This window comes from Temnothorax nylanderi, unplaced genomic scaffold (genome assembly GCF_030848795.1).
Source record: "Temnothorax nylanderi isolate EJ_2023f unplaced genomic scaffold, tnyl_v1.0 TNYL_tig0530_pilon, whole genome shotgun sequence".
In the NCBI taxonomy this organism is placed as follows: Eukaryota; Metazoa; Arthropoda; class Insecta; order Hymenoptera; family Formicidae; genus Temnothorax; species Temnothorax nylanderi.
Window position 1 is genome coordinate 43,838 of NW_027249592.1, and position 17,372 is coordinate 61,209.

At 35.4% G+C, this 17,372-nt stretch overlaps 1 protein-coding gene and 1 long non-coding RNA gene across 2 annotated transcripts; one reads left to right on the forward strand and one right to left on the reverse strand.

The window, feature by feature from the left end:
• The first annotated feature begins 823 nt into the window (after window positions 1-823).
• Window positions 824-15,661, forward strand: LOC139783686 (uncharacterized). The gene is made up of 4 exons (XM_071722827.1): window positions 824-1,170; window positions 1,273-2,059; window positions 7,643-8,161; window positions 15,217-15,661. The coding sequence occupies exons 1-4, from the start codon at window positions 1,035-1,037 to the stop codon at window positions 15,218-15,220; spliced, it is 1,446 nt and encodes a 481-aa protein (XP_071578928.1). The 5' UTR covers window positions 824-1,034; the 3' UTR covers window positions 15,221-15,661.
• Window positions 6,579-7,442, reverse strand: LOC139783685 (uncharacterized). The gene is made up of 3 exons (XR_011721345.1): window positions 7,167-7,442; window positions 7,005-7,072; window positions 6,579-6,716 (listed from the first exon to the last, which is right to left on the reverse strand). It is a non-coding gene; the product is annotated as an uncharacterized lncRNA (long non-coding RNA).
• Window positions 15,662-17,372: the final 1,711 nt, after the last annotated feature.

Here is a 17,372-nt window from a genome sequence, read left to right on the forward strand (position 1 = left end):
CGAGAGAATTCTCAGCTATCACTTATTAAAGAAAGTTCGAGAAATGCTGTTAGAAGGAGATAGATGTTTTTGCCTTCTTGTTGAGAGATAAAGGTAATAGTGATAATAAGAGAATTAGAGAATATATGTATAAAGTGTAATAGAGAAGTAGAGAATGATGAAATAGAAAGAGATAGAAAGATGCCGCTTGGTAACAAGCCGGCGACGTGCGCGTGCAAGTCCGATCGTGAACGGCGATAGTCATTTTTTTGGCGCGCGGAACTTGTTGCTGGGCGCGCACTAACACATAATCGATTTCGAATAACAATATGGCATCGATGCTAGATGGCTAGATTACGATACATGTGTATATATGTGTATGGGTATGTATAAAAAATTCTATATGACTCTATATGAGCTTATTTTCTTTGAAATCGTTGTTACCGCTTGGTAACAAGCCGGCGATGTGCGCGTGCAAGTCCGATCGTGAACGGCGATAGTCATTTTTTTTGGCGCGCGGAACTTGTTGCTGGGCGCGCACTAACACATAATCAATTTCGAATAACAATATGGCATCGATGCTAGATGGCTAGATTACGATACATGTGTATATATATGTATGCGTATGTATAAAAAATTCTATATGACTCTATATGAGCTTATTTTCTTTGAAATCGTTATGTATCGCGTCGGTAATTGAGCAGGACTTGCTGTGCGGTGTAGCTTGATTACTGTTCAGGGAGGCCGCGTAAATTTGTATGGGCCCCGTGCGCGTGCGTGATCAACCCGAGCTCCCATAGATCTTTTCAGCAGTGCTGGGGATCGCAACGGAGAGTGGCGTACGGATAGCCCTGCAGAGGCGCGTGGTTTTCTCGCTTTGGGGCAATTGTGAATTGCAGTACGTTCTATATAGCCTCATAAGCATCGTTTTTTTATCGCTGAAAGAAATTTGGTGATAGAAATTGTAAATTATTATATATCAATAGTATGAATGTTAGTTTATCTTGTCAAAAGAGGAATGCTAATGTTCAATTGATATTTAAATCCCGATCTAGATGGAAAAAGAGACAGAGAATCTTCCGATGAAGGAAGAAAATCAAGATGCTTTAGTGGACTATGACAGCGAAGACAGTGTTGTCACAGTAGTAGAAAGAGAAAGAGATAGTGAGGAGATAGTAAGAAAAGATAGAGGTAAGAGAATAATTTTTGTTTATGAAAATAAAGCAATCTAGAAGGATAATATATATGTAGATTCAGAGAAAATAAAGATAGTAATTTAAAAACTTTGTATAGAAAAAAAAGAAGAAAAAGAGACTGAAGAAGGAGGTACAATACCGAAACGCAAACAGACACCGAAAGTTAGAGAAAATATAACTTTAGCCAGGGCATGGGCAGAAGATCGCCCTATACTACTTATAGGAAGCCGAATGTTGTATGAAAAACAAGAAAAACTGGTAATGAAAATGGATGCGGTATCGAATAAATTAGAGGTGTCGTTGAAGACACTTGAAAAAGTTATGGCCCAAGCCAACTTAATGATGGAGAACATGGTAGAAGTTGCTCATACAAATCTTGAAAAGGAAAGAGTAAAACTTAGACGTTTAGAGGTAAGCAATAAAAATACGCAAAGTTCAGTAGAGAACAGTATACAAACGGTTAAAGAATTAGAAGTAGAGTCTAAAAAGAAAAAGTTAGATGAAACAACAGTCTGTTCAGCCGAAAAAAATAAAAGTTTAGAGACAATCAAAAGCGCTTTAGAGGTGGAATTAAACAGCCAAAGGTTGCATATTAGAAGAGAATATAAGCTGACGCAAAAATCCAACTTTGATCTTTGGATGGATTATTTAAAATCCGAGTTAATGAATAACGACTTGTTAGATGTAATAGATTCAAACATTGGAGGTCCAGAAAATCTTTCCGAATTAAAAGTTGCTAAGAGAAAAAGTTTAGTTAGAGATATAATAACCAATCATTTAGATGAAAATTATCATAAAAGGATCTTACATAAAAAAGACCCGAAAGAAATTTTAAAGAAACTAAAAGGATATAAAAAGAGTGAAATAATCGTTACTCATGCATCGGTACGAACCAGGGCTCGGAAACTCCCATACTTTTAACTGTAATCGACTGTAACGATCGCCCTCTGTAGGTGCAACCTATCACTAATCTTTGATGGCGCGTCGTTTAAACCCGTATTTATGTGGAAATATTAAAGTCTCGAATTGACTATCTTCCAAATAAAATTAATGCTCTCAGTAGAATTGTTTGCCATTAAATAAATAGTCATTAGGATTAATAACCACTTATTTAATTATTAGGATTAATAACCACTTATTTAATTATTAAATAAGTGATTATTAATCCTAATGATTATTTATTTAATGGCAAACAATTTTACTGAGAGCATTAATTTTATTTGAAAGATAAATCAATTCGACTTTAATATTTCCACATTGTTATTGTTTATTATTAATTTTAATTTTACTGATTATTTATTTGTTAATAATTATTATTTATTGTTTATGACATAAATTTCATTTTAAATAAAGTTTATTAAACGTAAAAAATTCAAGTTAATAATATCTTTAAATAGATATGCATCATAGATAGTAGAGAAAAAGTTATGAAAATGAAATATGTATTAATAAAGCAGGCTTAGAGTAATACAATACATGTTGAGAATTAATGTATCAACAATTATATTATTTTTATAGCGTTGGGAGAAATAAGTATACAATTTTTTGAATAAGACAATTAAGAACATTTATTTCTGATAAACTCCTACAAAGGAAACAAATTCCACTCTCTATCATGGCCAAAAACATTTATGTATTATGTGTTGGTGTAATAACATGTGTAGCAATACATTTTATATAATCGATATTTATTACTTTATTTAAAAACAGTATTCTTATTTTTTAAAATATATTCTACCTATATTTAGAATGTTTCAATTTATAATGTTGCGCTTGTCGAAATATAACATTATTACCAGTATATCTTTCTTTCCCAGATAATATTCTATTTACTTTTGTACAAAACGCATGTATCTGTAGTGATACTATATGTTTGGCAAAACATTGTTTTATAAAAGACGCATGATGTGAACATTTTACCCATTCCATCGGTTCTTTTTCAATTAACATTTCTGTTAGTTTTTTTGTAACATTCCTAGCAAATGCACACGATTGCAGCAAATCCTGAATGATCTGTACGGATCTTGTAAATGATTGTAATATTTCTGAGCTTGGACATTGAACGAGATTACTATTTGCATCTATATTAGAATAATTTGAAAAAAAGTTTGATTGACACTCAATACAATCTTTCGTAACACGTAATATTTTGCGAATTACAAATGCTACGGATGCTAAGCTGTTTTGTGTATATAACATCGAATTTGTGAATGAAGAGCACTGTTTAGCACTGTTTTCAACAAAGGAACTATGTGTATCGATATTTTTATTAGTATTATCAATATTATTATTATAGTTGTAATTTATTTCGGTAATATCAATATTATCCTCCTCAAGCATGTCACCATCAAGACTGTTATTGTCATGTTTATCGAGCATGTAAGCAAGATTCAAAAGCATATCAGCTTCATCATTTTCACAATTCGCACTTAATGAATGTGGCGATGTAAAATTGTGTATGAGAAGAGATTTATATGCTCCAATAAATTGCCAGCAAGATGGCTTAACATTTCGACAACCTTGACTTCTAATAGCACCGAAAAAGTTTTCAATACAATCTTGATTAATATTACGGGAAGAAAAGCTCTTGAAATTTTCTTTCAAGATTAGTCGTTTGTGCAAATTTATAAAACCTTGTAATGTAATTAACCAATTTGTTATACATGGAACACGATGGAGTGGCCTCAATGTTACTTTGTGTACAAATCGCATATTCTTTATACATTTTCTTTGTTCCACCCAGAATTGTTTGTGGCCAGAATTAATAGATACTTCTCGGCGCCACTTACTTAAATCACTTTTGCCTGATCTTCCATTAAGCGAGTCGAACAAATTATTCATAAAAAGTAAAAATTTACTTGTATCCAATGCTTCTTTTGGCATGACTGACCCGTCAGGCATTGAATGCCTATATCTTGCTGCTGTGGCCAATGTACTAGCAAACGTTCTGCTAAAAACTTGTGTTGCGTATTTAACTTTTATTTTTTTAATAAATGAGCGCAACACATGATATTGCGTAATCTTCCTCAAGTTTCTGAGTTCCGCGTCTGCACACATATTTATTTTGTATGCCAATTCAAGGTGGTCCCAATTAGCGAAATGACGATTATTATCGTTATTATTAATTACAAATTCCAAGTTCTTTGTTAACAAATTGTTACGCATACATTTTACTAAATGTGGTACATCAAAAATTGGGATAATTTCCATTTTGTTTATGATAAATTTACTTACATTTATTTTATCCTGATTAATAAGCTTGCCATTATTAATAAGCTGTTGTCTCGTTTGAGATTTTAATTCATTAATAGCAACAACGTTTGACGATCTTTGATCACATATTGTGGCAACAACTGTCAAACCTGCTTTTTTGGCAGCTAAAATATGAGACTTAATGAGCTTGACAAGTGGAAAAGTTTTCATCTGAGATGCAGCAAATGTAAAACTGAAAGGCATCTTCCAATTTCTATAAATTCCCTTGAGCATGAATACTAAAGCGTGATCCGCGAATGCTGAAGTTCTGCAAGTACCCCAATCTTCGAAACCAACAATTTTGTCTACATTTGCATCATATTGTAAATGTGCCGATATGCTTATTTCATCCCATATTAATACTACCAATTTATTTTGTATCACATGTGCGCGGAAAAGTGCCCTTTATTTCACGGATTTCTGTGCGAGAAATAGCCTATTTCTCACGATAAGCCAATTACTTCACGGAAATGTCGTTTCCACGGGCCGTGACGTCATCAATGCAGTAAATGAAGCAAAACGGTACGGTAATGGAAATACGGGCATGTGATTGGTTGCTCGAGCGTGGACAATGTATTGCCCACGGGCATGAGCGCCACCCGCAAGCAATGAAACATGCCCGATGTCCGGTATTAGTTATCCGGACTGCACTCTAACGTAACGCCATCTCCCAGCAGACGAAGCTAATTCGTAACCAAAGCTAACCTTACAACAATCTGTCAAATGCTAGTCATCAGTCGTGTCCAGTCGTGTCATTCTTTTGGTGTTGCACGATATTATTTAGACGTAAATTATTACAACATGAATCATCAGCAAGAAATCACATCTGAGAATGATACTGATAGCCCACTCACACCGGCAGAAATAAAACTATTGTTTATTTGTATTTTTATTTTATAATCACTTCAAAATAAATATAAATAACAATTTTAATATATTAACAAACTTGTTAATTTATTCCATAAACACACACTACACCGATTTTTAAAACTGATATTAGTTAATCAAAGTCGGGGGGGGCTTGGCCCCCCCCGAACCCCCCCTGACCGGAGAAGGGGGCTTCGCCCCCTTCCCCGGACCCCATCCCCCATACATATCACTCGTGCGCTACGCGCACTCGTGTATAAGGTTTATGTCTGCTCGTGCGCTTCGCGCACTCGCGTAAGTTAACAGAGATATCGTCCACGTAAATTTCGCTCCACGCACTTTTAAGCGCACTTGTAATACAAAATAGTATGTGATACACGTGCGTGCGTAGTTGGCTATTGTTCACTCGTGCGCTCCGCGCACTCGTGAGCAATAGCCAACTTCGCGCACTTGTATCACAATATACTATTTTTCATCTGTCATCTTATTTACACAATTTCTTAATGATTTTAAAATTGTGTGGTTCACACCAGTATCCATTGCCAAATGACTCAACATTTTACGCAATGTTCTTACAGATGGCAAAATAAACATTGATCTGAGTAAATGGTAACACTGACCAGATGCTTTATAAAAACTTAATGCTAATGCCTTCTTCTTTAGTGAAACGTCGACCATTGGGAGCAATATCACTCATACGCAACTGTAATTTAAAGAAAGTTAGTTGCCTGGAATTTAATTTTTTAGCAAATAAATTAAAAGCTTGTTCTTTAAACATTTTTTTCGCGGCTACAAGTCGTTGCTTAAAAGAAAAACATTTACGTTTATAATAACTTGCAATATTTCGAAATTTTTTAGCCATTTCATACATTTTTGTGGCTTCTGGACAAGATTTAACAGCGTGCAATTTCCTTTTTAATAAAATATGACCTGTTTTGCATGTAGTACAGTTGCATTGTAGGTTGTCAGAGCTGCTAATTGTAGGTTTTCGAAGCTCTGAAATAGCAATAGATGTCTGAACATTAGAATTTCTTGCAATTTCTTGCTCTCCAATTACATTGCAGCTTGTAATTGTCGAAGGTTCACTGTATGCGTACATATCTGCAACTTGTGGTGTATCAAAAGAAAGAAGCAATGATGGCATTGCTTCTTTCATTAACATTGGTTTGCATGTTCCAGGTATGTAAGCATTTTCCTGAAAATAAAGCTTGCAAACATAATAAGATTTACTTAAAGTCTGGTAATTCATGTCTTTTAAAGCATCGTTACAAATAATTCGTTTCCAAGCTTCACATTTCGCAGGATCTTTTGGAAACCTGTGTTTTGTTATGCCTGTTCTTCCTGACTTGCATCCTGGAACAACACACCGTCCTCCTGCAGCAGCTGCACGTTTTGGTGGCGACATTCTTTTGATAACTGAAACTAATAAGTATATATAATATAAATAAAGTATATATAATATAATATAAATAAACTATTATCATGTTTCGTGTTCAAGTTATTTAATAAAATTTAATAAAATATTTAATAAAAAACATTTTTTAGAAGAACTTTTTTACTTATGCTTTTTTTAAATAAAGGCAAAATGTTAATTCTTATGCTTTGTTGAATATAATGTATAATTAGGATAAACTTGATAAATATAGACATTAAGATAGTATGGACATTGCCTTAGTGTCTATTATTTAACAAATTTTCATAGATACTTACGTTACATGAAATAATCTAAAATGCTTGATTCCTGTTGATATTCGATTAATTTTGATCCACAGTTTTTCCTAGAAATTTAAGCGTAAAATATTATTTATTTTATACTATATTTATTTTTAAAATACACAATCTAATACCTTATATAGATTGAGATAGACATACCTTTTGTATAGCTGTATAACTTCGTTTCGGGGTGTTTTCTGTTTTATTCATATGAACGTAACGTTGCTTCGAGTAACGTGAATAACGTTATTATATCATGAATACACTTTTTCTTCTTCAGTGTTCCCCGATAGGTTTTTCCGAATCGTTAATAATTCTTCAGAAACTTTCTAGAATTTTTGGATGCAACCGTGAAATGTCGTGAATACACTTCTTCTTCTTTAATGTTCCCCGATAGGTTTTTCCGAATCGTTAATTCTTCAGAAACTTTCTAAAATTTTTGGATACAACCTTGAATTGTCGTAAATACACACTATTCTTGTGAATCTTGCGCGCGTAAGTTTGATTGCGTAACCTATAAAAAGATGCATCTCAGAGAGCTAAGTTACATATATATTACGTCAACAGCGCGCTCTTCAGGTGCAACCTATCACTACCACTGTGTAATCGTCCCTCCATAGGAGTTTCCGAGCCCTGGTACGAACTAAACTTTATCAAATTAAAATGAGAAAAGATGAAAAAGTAAGTGATTTTTGCGAACGCTTCGATTCAATAATTAGAGAATATGAATCATGTGAAGATGCGGTACCTCTCGCAGAACAAGAGATTAGATCTGCATTTTATCAGGCTGTGTCAATAAATGTACCAGAGCTGAGGAATGTAGATTTAATTAGAAGACAAACTAATCTCAAAGAAATGAACATAGATGAAATAAAATCTTTTATGATGCAGTTAGAGGCAGAGACTAAGAGCGAAATTAGAGAGAAACCAGACAAATCAGAGAAACCAGAAATTAGAGCACAGAGGGCTGCCGCAGAAGAAAATATTAGACAGGTGAAGTGTTATAGATGCAACCGAATGGGCCATATGGCAAAGGACTACCCGTTAGCGGAATCAGGGGCCTGGTTCTGCTATTACTGTCAAGAAGTACGAGGTCACAAGGGTGATAGTTGTCCAAATGCCGGAACCCAGGCGAACAGATTTAGAGGAAAAAGGTATTTAAATAAAACCGTTAATAAAAATGTAAAAAAAAGGTAAATTTGAGCAAAAAGGTACTAAGAGAGTAAATAATAAAGGGAAAATAACCAAGATACAAAACGTCAAGAAACCTATACCAACGACAACAGCAAATGAAGGAAAATCAAAAGAAAGTAAATTATGCATGATTAAATTACATAATAGAAGATAGAGATAGTTAAAAAGAGTTAGTCAATTTTATTGCAGATTTGGGTGCCACGGATCATATTGTGAATAAGAATATTATTTTGTCAAATTTTGAAAAATGTAAAGATAGAGTTATTAAATGTGCAAATAAAAATGAGCTTGCAGACATTTCAATAGATGGTAAAGGAGATTTTTTGTTGATAACAAATGAAAAAGAAAAAAGAGTCATTAAATTAACAAATGTAATTGCAACAAAGGAAGTATCCAAAAATTTATTATCTCTAAGAAAGTTGGCTGATGCAGGGTTCAGTATTTATTTAGATGATAAATTGTTTAAAGTTTACAATAAACTGACGAATAAAATAGTTTTTGAAGGAATTTATGAGAAACCAAATTGGATTATACAATTTGAGGTCAAAAATAATAATATAGAGGATAATGATAATGTAGAATGTGCTGTGTATAGATGTAGAGCAGAAATTGTTCCACAGTGCGAGCTTCCTGAACAATCGCAAGCAAACATTCAGAACAATGAATTATCAATTTCGGAGGGAGAGTTAGATGAGAGGGATAATGTTGGCTCTGCGATTGGGAGGGAGAATAAAGGAGAGCTCACAAATGTGAACAAAAATATAGAACACAACAATACTGAACTCGAGCAAGTCATTAAGTTGGACAATATACAGGCAATAGAGAATATAGAAGAAATGTTTGAAAGCTCAGTAATTGAAAAAGTAAAGAAATTAGAGAAAATAGATGAGGCGATGTTATGGCATGTTAAATTAGGTCATGCATCGTTAAACTATCTAACAAGGGAACGGTCGGAAGTGTCCCTACCCGATTTGGATGCGCTTTGGATATGTTGTTGAGCATCAAAAAACATTAGACACGTATTTTTTTTTGCGGCGTACCTCGACGTTTATTGGTTGAAAAAACACGATTTGGAACCTACCCGATTTGGATGCGCTTTGGATATGTTGTTGAGCATCAAAAAACATTAGACACGTATTTTTTTTGCGGCGTATCTCGACGTTTAGGGGTTGAAACAACCCCTCGAAAATAACGGATTTTATATTTTTTTGCGAATATCTTCGAAAATATAAGGCGTAACGACAAAAAATTTGTACGAAATGTTTATGGCTTTTTGTGCTCTTTACAATGGCGTAATCAGATTTGTCAAATTGGTCACATTTTTTAATTTAACCCCACCTCCACCTATTATTTTTGCCAAATATTACAATTTTTCCAACGCAAATTTAAGAGCGTCAAATGCCAAATACATACATGTGTATTTTTATTATAATACCATTATTAGATTTTTGGCAAGACAAGATGATATGTGGTATAGGCGTCGCGCTGTAGGTAGGTGTTGCGTTATTTCTGTTCAGTTGCGCCGTACGCTTAAAAATTTCCATTTTAACTCCGGGATGACCGAAAGCGCTGATACAAAGGCCAGCGCAAGGCACTGACAGCGAGAGGTTAACGCTATTTCGAGAGTCCTAGACTAGCAACGGAATGTCGACTCCGACAAATTGTAAGATCGGGCGGGCAGTCGCAAATCATAATCTGAACGAACACGTGCGTCACATTAACCGCTACAATAATATACTATCCCGGTTACGGCACAACAAAATCAACAACCAAATTCACGCATTTGAATATCATTTGCTCGTGTCATAATTCCGGAAAGCAAGCATTTCAGATCTTAAGTTTGAAGTGTAAAAAACTGTGTGTTGTACGCTGTTGTTTTGTGAACATGTAAGTGTATTTTTTTTGTTAACTTTTATTGGTTTCTTACGCTTGTTACTTTTTCCTTTGATATTGAATATTTAATATAATTTTTTATTCAGCTCTTACTCAATTCTTTGCCAGTTTTGCCAGTGACTATATAATCTTTTGGGAGAGATGCACTTGGACACGGTACATCTGGACACGGTCATTTGAACACGATCAATCGGACACCGTTTATTTGGCCACGGTTCATTTGGACACCGTTTATTTGGACACGGTTCATTTGAACACGGTTCATTTGAACACCGTTCATTTAAACACGGTCATTTGGACACGATCAATTGGACACCGTTTATTTGGACACGGTTCATTTGGACACGGTTCATTTGGACACGGTTCAATTGGACACGGTTCGTTTGGACACGGTTCGTTTGGACACCGTGTATTTGGACACGGTTTATTTGGACACGGTTTATTTGGACACGGTTTATTTGGACACGGTTTATTTGGACACGGTTTATTTGGACACGGTTTATTTGGACACGGTTTATTTGGACACGGATTATCTGGACAGATCGCGCATTTTGGTGTCCAACTGCACAGGCCGCATTTTTTACGGTGTCCAACTGCACAGGCCGTATTTTTTACGGTGTCCAGATAATCCGTGTCCAAATAAACCGTGTCCAAATAAGCCGTGTCCAAATACACGGTGTCCAAACGAACCGTGTCCAAACGAACCGTGTCCAATTGAACCGTGTCCAAATGAACCGTGTCTAAATGAACGGTGTCTGAATGACCCGTGTCCAAATGAACCGTGTCCAAATAAACCGTGTCCAAATGAACCGTGTCCAAATGAACCGTGTCCAAATAAACGGTGTCCAATTGATCGTGTCCAAATGACCGTGTTTAAATGAACGGTGTTCAAATGAACCGTGTCCAAATGAACCGTGTCCAAATAAACCGTGTCCAAATGAACCGTGTCCAAATGAACCGTGTCCAAATGAACCGTGTCCAAATGAACCGTGTCCAAATGAACCGTGTCCAAATGAACGGTGTCCAAATGAACCGTGGCCAAATAAACGGTGTCCGATTAATCGTGTTCAAATGACCGTGTCCAAATGTACCGTGTCCAAGTGCATCTCTCCCAAAAGATTATATAGTCACTGGCAAAACTGGCAAAGAATTGAGTAAGAGCTGAATAAAAAATTATATTAAATATTCAATATCAAAGGAAAAAGTAACAAGCGTAAGAAACCAATAAAAGTTAACAATTAAAATACACTTACATGTTTACAAAACGACAGCGTACAACACACAGTTCTTTACACTTCAAACTTACGATCTGAAATGCTTGCTTTCCGGAATTATGACACGAACAAATGATATTCAAATGCGTGAATTTGGTTGTTGATTTTGTTGTGCCGTAACCGGGATAGTATATTATTGTAGCGGTTAATGTGACGCACGTGTTCGTTCAGATTATGATTTGCGACTGCCCGCCCGATCTTACAATTTGTCGGAGTCGACATTCCGTTGCTAGTCTAGGACTCTCGAAATAGCGTTAACCTCTTGCTGTCAGTGCCTTGCGCTGGCCTTTGCATCAGCGGTTTCGGTCATCCCGGAGTTGAAATGGAAATTTTTAAGCGTACGGCGCAACTGAACAGAAATAACGCAACACCTACCTACAGCGCGACGCCTATACCACATATCATCTCGTCTTGCCAAAAATCTAATAATGGTATCATAATAAAAATACACATGGATGTATTTGGCATTTGACGCTCTTAAATTTGCGTTGGAAAAATTGTTATATTTGGCAAAAATAATAGGTGGGGGTGGGGTTAAATTAAAAAATGTGACCAATTTGACAAATCTGATTACGCCATTGTAAAGAGCACAAAAAGCCATAAACATTTCGTACAAATTTTTTGTCGTTACGCCTTATATTTTCGAAGATATTCGCAAAAAAATATAAAATCCGTTATTTTCGAGGGGTTGTTTCAACCCCTAAACGTCGAGATACGCTGCAAAAAAAAATACGTGTCTAATGTTTTTTGATGCTCAACAACATATCCAAAGCGCATCCAAATCGGGTAGGTTCCAAATCGGGTTTTTTCAACCAATAAACGTCGAGATACGCCGCAAAAAAAATACGTGTCTAATGTTTTTTGATGCTCAACAACATATCCAAAGCGCATCCAAATCGGGTAGGGACACTTCCGACCGTTCCCTTGTAAGACAATTACAAAAAGTAGAAAAGAGATTAGAGAATGTTAAGTTTGATAACTCCATATTAGAGTGTGAAGTCTATATAATGGCAAAGATGGCAAAACTGCCGTTTAAAGAAAATAGAAATAGAGCACAGAGACCATTACAGGTAATACATACGGACATCATGGGTCCAATAAAACCTACATCCTATCCAGGACGAAAGAGGTTTATAATTACATTTATAGACGATTATTCTAGATTAGCGAAAGCCTACTCTTTGAAGACGAAAGATGAATCGGGAGAGGCTCTAGAGAAATATCTAATATCCGCCAGAAATCTACTAGGAAAAGAAGAAAAGTTATACTACGTGAAGTCAGACCAAGGCAAGAAATTCACGGGATGTGCTTTTAAAGAGGTATTAAAAAGAGAAAAGATAGAAGCCATATTTGCACCACCGTACACTCCGGAACATAATGGAGTTGCAGAAAGGTTCAACAGAACGTTGCAAGAGAAAGTAAGAACATATATGTTCGACTCGGGTTTACCAAAGAGCATGTGGGAGCTGGCAGTTGACGCTGCTGTGCATACGTACAACAGATCTCCACATAAAACTATAGAGTACGAGATCCCGTTGAAGAAGTTTTCATCAGAAACGAGTTGTCATTTTGAGCAAATAAAGAGATTTGGATGCATTGGATATGCAAGAGTACCAAAGCCTATGTTGAAATTCGACAAGAGAGCTATTAGAGGTGTGTTGGTGGGATATACTGACACTGGATATATACTCTGGCATCCAAGCACAAGAAAATTTATAGAGTCCCGACACATTCGATTCAATGAAAAGGTAACATATAAAGATATGTATAAAAACAGTCAAATAGAAGATGAAAAAGACTCAAATAAAAATTGGATGAAAGAATTCGTAGAAGATGAAGAAAAGGGAGAACAGAAACTAGAGATTCCTGAGAAAAGGAAAAGAGGAAGGCCGAGAAAACAAACGACACAATTAGACGAACAGAAGCAGAAGGTCGAACGAAAGGAAAGTGAAACTCCAATGACTAGAAGCAAAACCAAAAGAAAACTAGAAGATAATGGAGACCCTGATGTGCGGAGACCAATAGAAGATATTAGCTTTGCTAATTATACTACTGTGAAAAATATTCAACCGAATATAGAGAATGAAGACGAATTGAGTCGATGTCTTCTGGCATCATTACATAGAGAGCCTTCGACATATGAAGAGGCGATGACAAGCAGTGAAAGAAAAAACTGGAAAAATGCTGTAATAGAAGAACTTGAGTCTATGCAAACCAATCAAGTATGGACGCTTGTTGATAGACCGACAGAGATGTTAGATGGTAAACGAGCTAACATTATAGATTCAAGATGGGTGTTCAAGAGAAAATTAGAAGCAGATGGATCAACCAGATATAAAGCGAGACTGGTAATAAGAGGATGTAAAGACAAAAATGTGTATGATCTGAAAGAGACATATGCACCGGTTTCAAGATTGTCATTGGTTAGATCTATACTGGCAATAATAAACAAGTATAATTTATATACCTGTCAATTAGACGTAAAGACTGCATTCCTGAATGGAACTCTAGAAGAAGAAGAAATATATATGGAAATTCCAGACGGAGTAGATGTGGATGAAAACACCAAGAAGACCAAGGTGTGTAAATTAAATAGAGCTTTGTATGGATTGAAGATAAGTCCGAAAAGATGGTATAAGAGATTTTCAGAAGAGGCTCAGAAACTTGGATTGGAAAATGACCTACATGAGCCATGCCTGTTCACGTGGAGGAAAGAAGGCAAAATAGTGGTCGTACTACTTTATGTAGACGATATGTTAATTGCAAGTAATGACAAGGAGAAATTAGAGGAAATGAAAAAGAAATTGAGTGAAATATTTGTGACGAAGGATCTTGGAGAACCCAAGAACTTTCTGGGAATAACAATAGAGCGAAACAAAGAAGAAAGATATATGAGTATTCATCAGACGCGTTATACTGACAATGAAAACATATTGGAAAAGTTTCATATGAATAAATGCAAGCCTCAGAGTACTCCTATGGTCACCAGGAAAGTGAGCAATAAAAACAAAAAGAGTAAATTGGAAGAAAAGAGTATTGGAGAAGAAATTAGAAGAGTACCTTATAGAGAAGCTATAGAAAGCTTAATGTATCTAGCAAATGCTACACGACCTGATATCGCTTTTGCAGTGAACTATTTAGCAAGAAGACAACTAGAGCCCACAGAAGAAGACTGGCAAGATGTAAAAAAAGTCTTCAGATATCTTAGAGAAACTGTGAATCGAGGATTAGTATTTAGAGGTAAAACAGATGAGTTAGAGTCACTGACAGACGCTAGTTTCAGAGATTGCATTGATTCTACATCCACTGGAGGATATATAATCAAACTATTTGGAGATGTGATAGCATGGAGAAGTCATAAACAGACATATGTTACACTCTCTACTTGTCAAGCAGAGTATCTAGCAATGAGTGAGGCATGTCAAGAAGTAATCTTATTAGACAAGTCGCTCAGGTATGTTGTTGGAAGAACATTCTTGCCTGTAACAATCTGGTGTGACAACAGAGCACCAGGAAACTGCACTAAGAAGGATGGAAGTCACAAACTTAAAATGTTTGATGACGACTTGGAGGAAATAAAACTGGAGGAAGAAAAACTTAGAAGAGAGAGAAGAAACTGGAAACAGAAAACATATGGCTGACACTCATGGAGATTTTATCAAACAGTATGTTGATCAAGGGAAGGTGAAAGTCGAATGAATTGAGACCAAAAAGAATTTGGCAGACATTATGACAAAACCTTTACCTTTAGAAGCATTTGCATATCTAAGAGACAAGATAATGAATATAGAGTTTAAACAAAATTAGAGATTAATTTTACTCGATAACTAATTCTTGTTATGTTTCAGATAAAGAGGAAACTTAGAGAGGCACCATGGATCGCTCGCACAAAGGGAAGGAGTGTTGTGAGAAGGCTTTGAACGAGCGATGTGCTCCCGCTCTTCCAGAGGGCAGCTCGCTGTCGGTGGCGCGGCTGCCGCGGCGCGAAGCGCCTCGCGTGCGTGCGGGCATCTTGGATGCGCAGAAGAGTCTCGATCGTGGTCGTGTTCAGACGTCGGTTACGATATAAATTGTGATATATTATATACAGAATAAATAGAGTACCCAGAGTATTAGAAAAGCTGAGGTGATTATTCCCTGCCCATCTTGCCACATCTCGCAGCGTTCTTAGCGATATTTACAATAAATATGTCCATACATGTTTTTGTATCTTCTATAATATATATTACAGAAAAAAAAATAAAAAGAAGAATCTAAAAATGATTAAAAAGATCATTTTCGCATTGCATTTTTTATAATATGTGAAGTTTGAGGTAATGAGAAAAAAATTGCCCATATATAATCATATATGTATAAATGTAACAGTTGTCATATATAATTAACATAAAAAAACATATAAAAACATATATAAATATATATATATATAATTATATATATTTATATATGTTTTTGTTTTTATATATTTTTATATAAAAAATTTTTACCGCGTGGATATATGCCTATACTTATCGTCCTCTTAATCGTATATATTTTTCCACAATTTGTGAACGCAGGCTGGCTTTGTTATTTTGTCGTATTTATGTGATGTCTTCACCTGTTAGGCGTAGTTTTTTCATTTTCCTAAAGGTTTAAAACAGGAATTGATTTAGTTTGTTAACGATTTTGCAATATGATACACTACAATTTCTCAATGTAAGAGAAATTTGATCATTTCAGCAGCTTACCTTGTTGTTGAATTTGTTGATTTTTCATACCTCTTAATTGTTTAATATTGCGTATTTCCTTCTCCTTCGGCAAGTTCGTCGAATCCCTCATTTTTTTTCTCTCGTCTCCAAGTGCAGATATTCAGTTTTATGAAGATTCTTACATTTTTTTACAGCAAGCTCCAACTTTCCCACAGATCCCATTAAGTATTCTTCTTTCACCTCTGTTCAACGCTGCCTCCCCTTTTACCTGCAAGCAGACATATGACAATTTAATTGAAGTTATTTTAATTTAATTTAATCTCTTAATTCTTAATTATGCTGACAAATTCTTCATTAGTGTTGTGTAAAAATGTTGTTTTAAACATTAATTATCATCATACCTGCGTCCATCGTTGACTAAAAGCTTTCTTCCACGTCTCGAACCACTGTTTCCTCTGTAATATCCATGCATATTATTTTTCCAATTGTAATAAAATATACTGTTTGACATAACAGATAGAACATGACAGGATTACATTACATTCAATTTAATTCAATTAATGTTAACAAGACTTTTATTAATTTACATTGAAATCTAATGTGATTTTATCATATTCTATCTATTAGTTTAAACAAATTATACTTCAATAAATTTCTTTTTTACAGGTATATTAAAATATCTATTTATACTTTCTTATGGGTATATTATTAATATATCTTACATTTCTTTTCTAATATTGGTCACTGGTCATTTTACTTACCATTCTCTGCTCATATTCCTCTTCTCCTTTTTCCTCTTTATGACGGGCTTTGTTCCTTACGTCAAATACACGTGCTTACTTTTTCTGGTATTCTAAACTTTTCTGACACCTTGTATAGACTGTCCGTCTGCTCCGATAATGTGTCACTTTTTTTTTTGTAAGTTGCTCCCCTTGGGTCAGGAGCGTAGACGCCTTCAGTCCTGCTTTTGGACTGTGTGACGCATATATTGAAGAACTAAATAATTCTGTTGATCTTTTTTACAAAGTTGTAAATCACTCCAAGCTTGAACCAGTCTTCTCGCTGTATTATAACCTCAATAGCCTCAGTTCCCGCAATGCTGCGCTTCATCAACTCCTCATCCATCCTCTCTCTCTGCCGCTCGTATCTACTGCACTGCCAGATCACGTGATTGATATCCTCCTTCTCGTACCATCATTCGCATTCCGGCGAATCGATATAACCTTTTCTTGCCAATGACTCACGCAGATTGTAATGATTGGTTCGAACTCTATTTACGAACGAATAAAAGTACCTGTCAGCTTTGATTTTCTGGAACC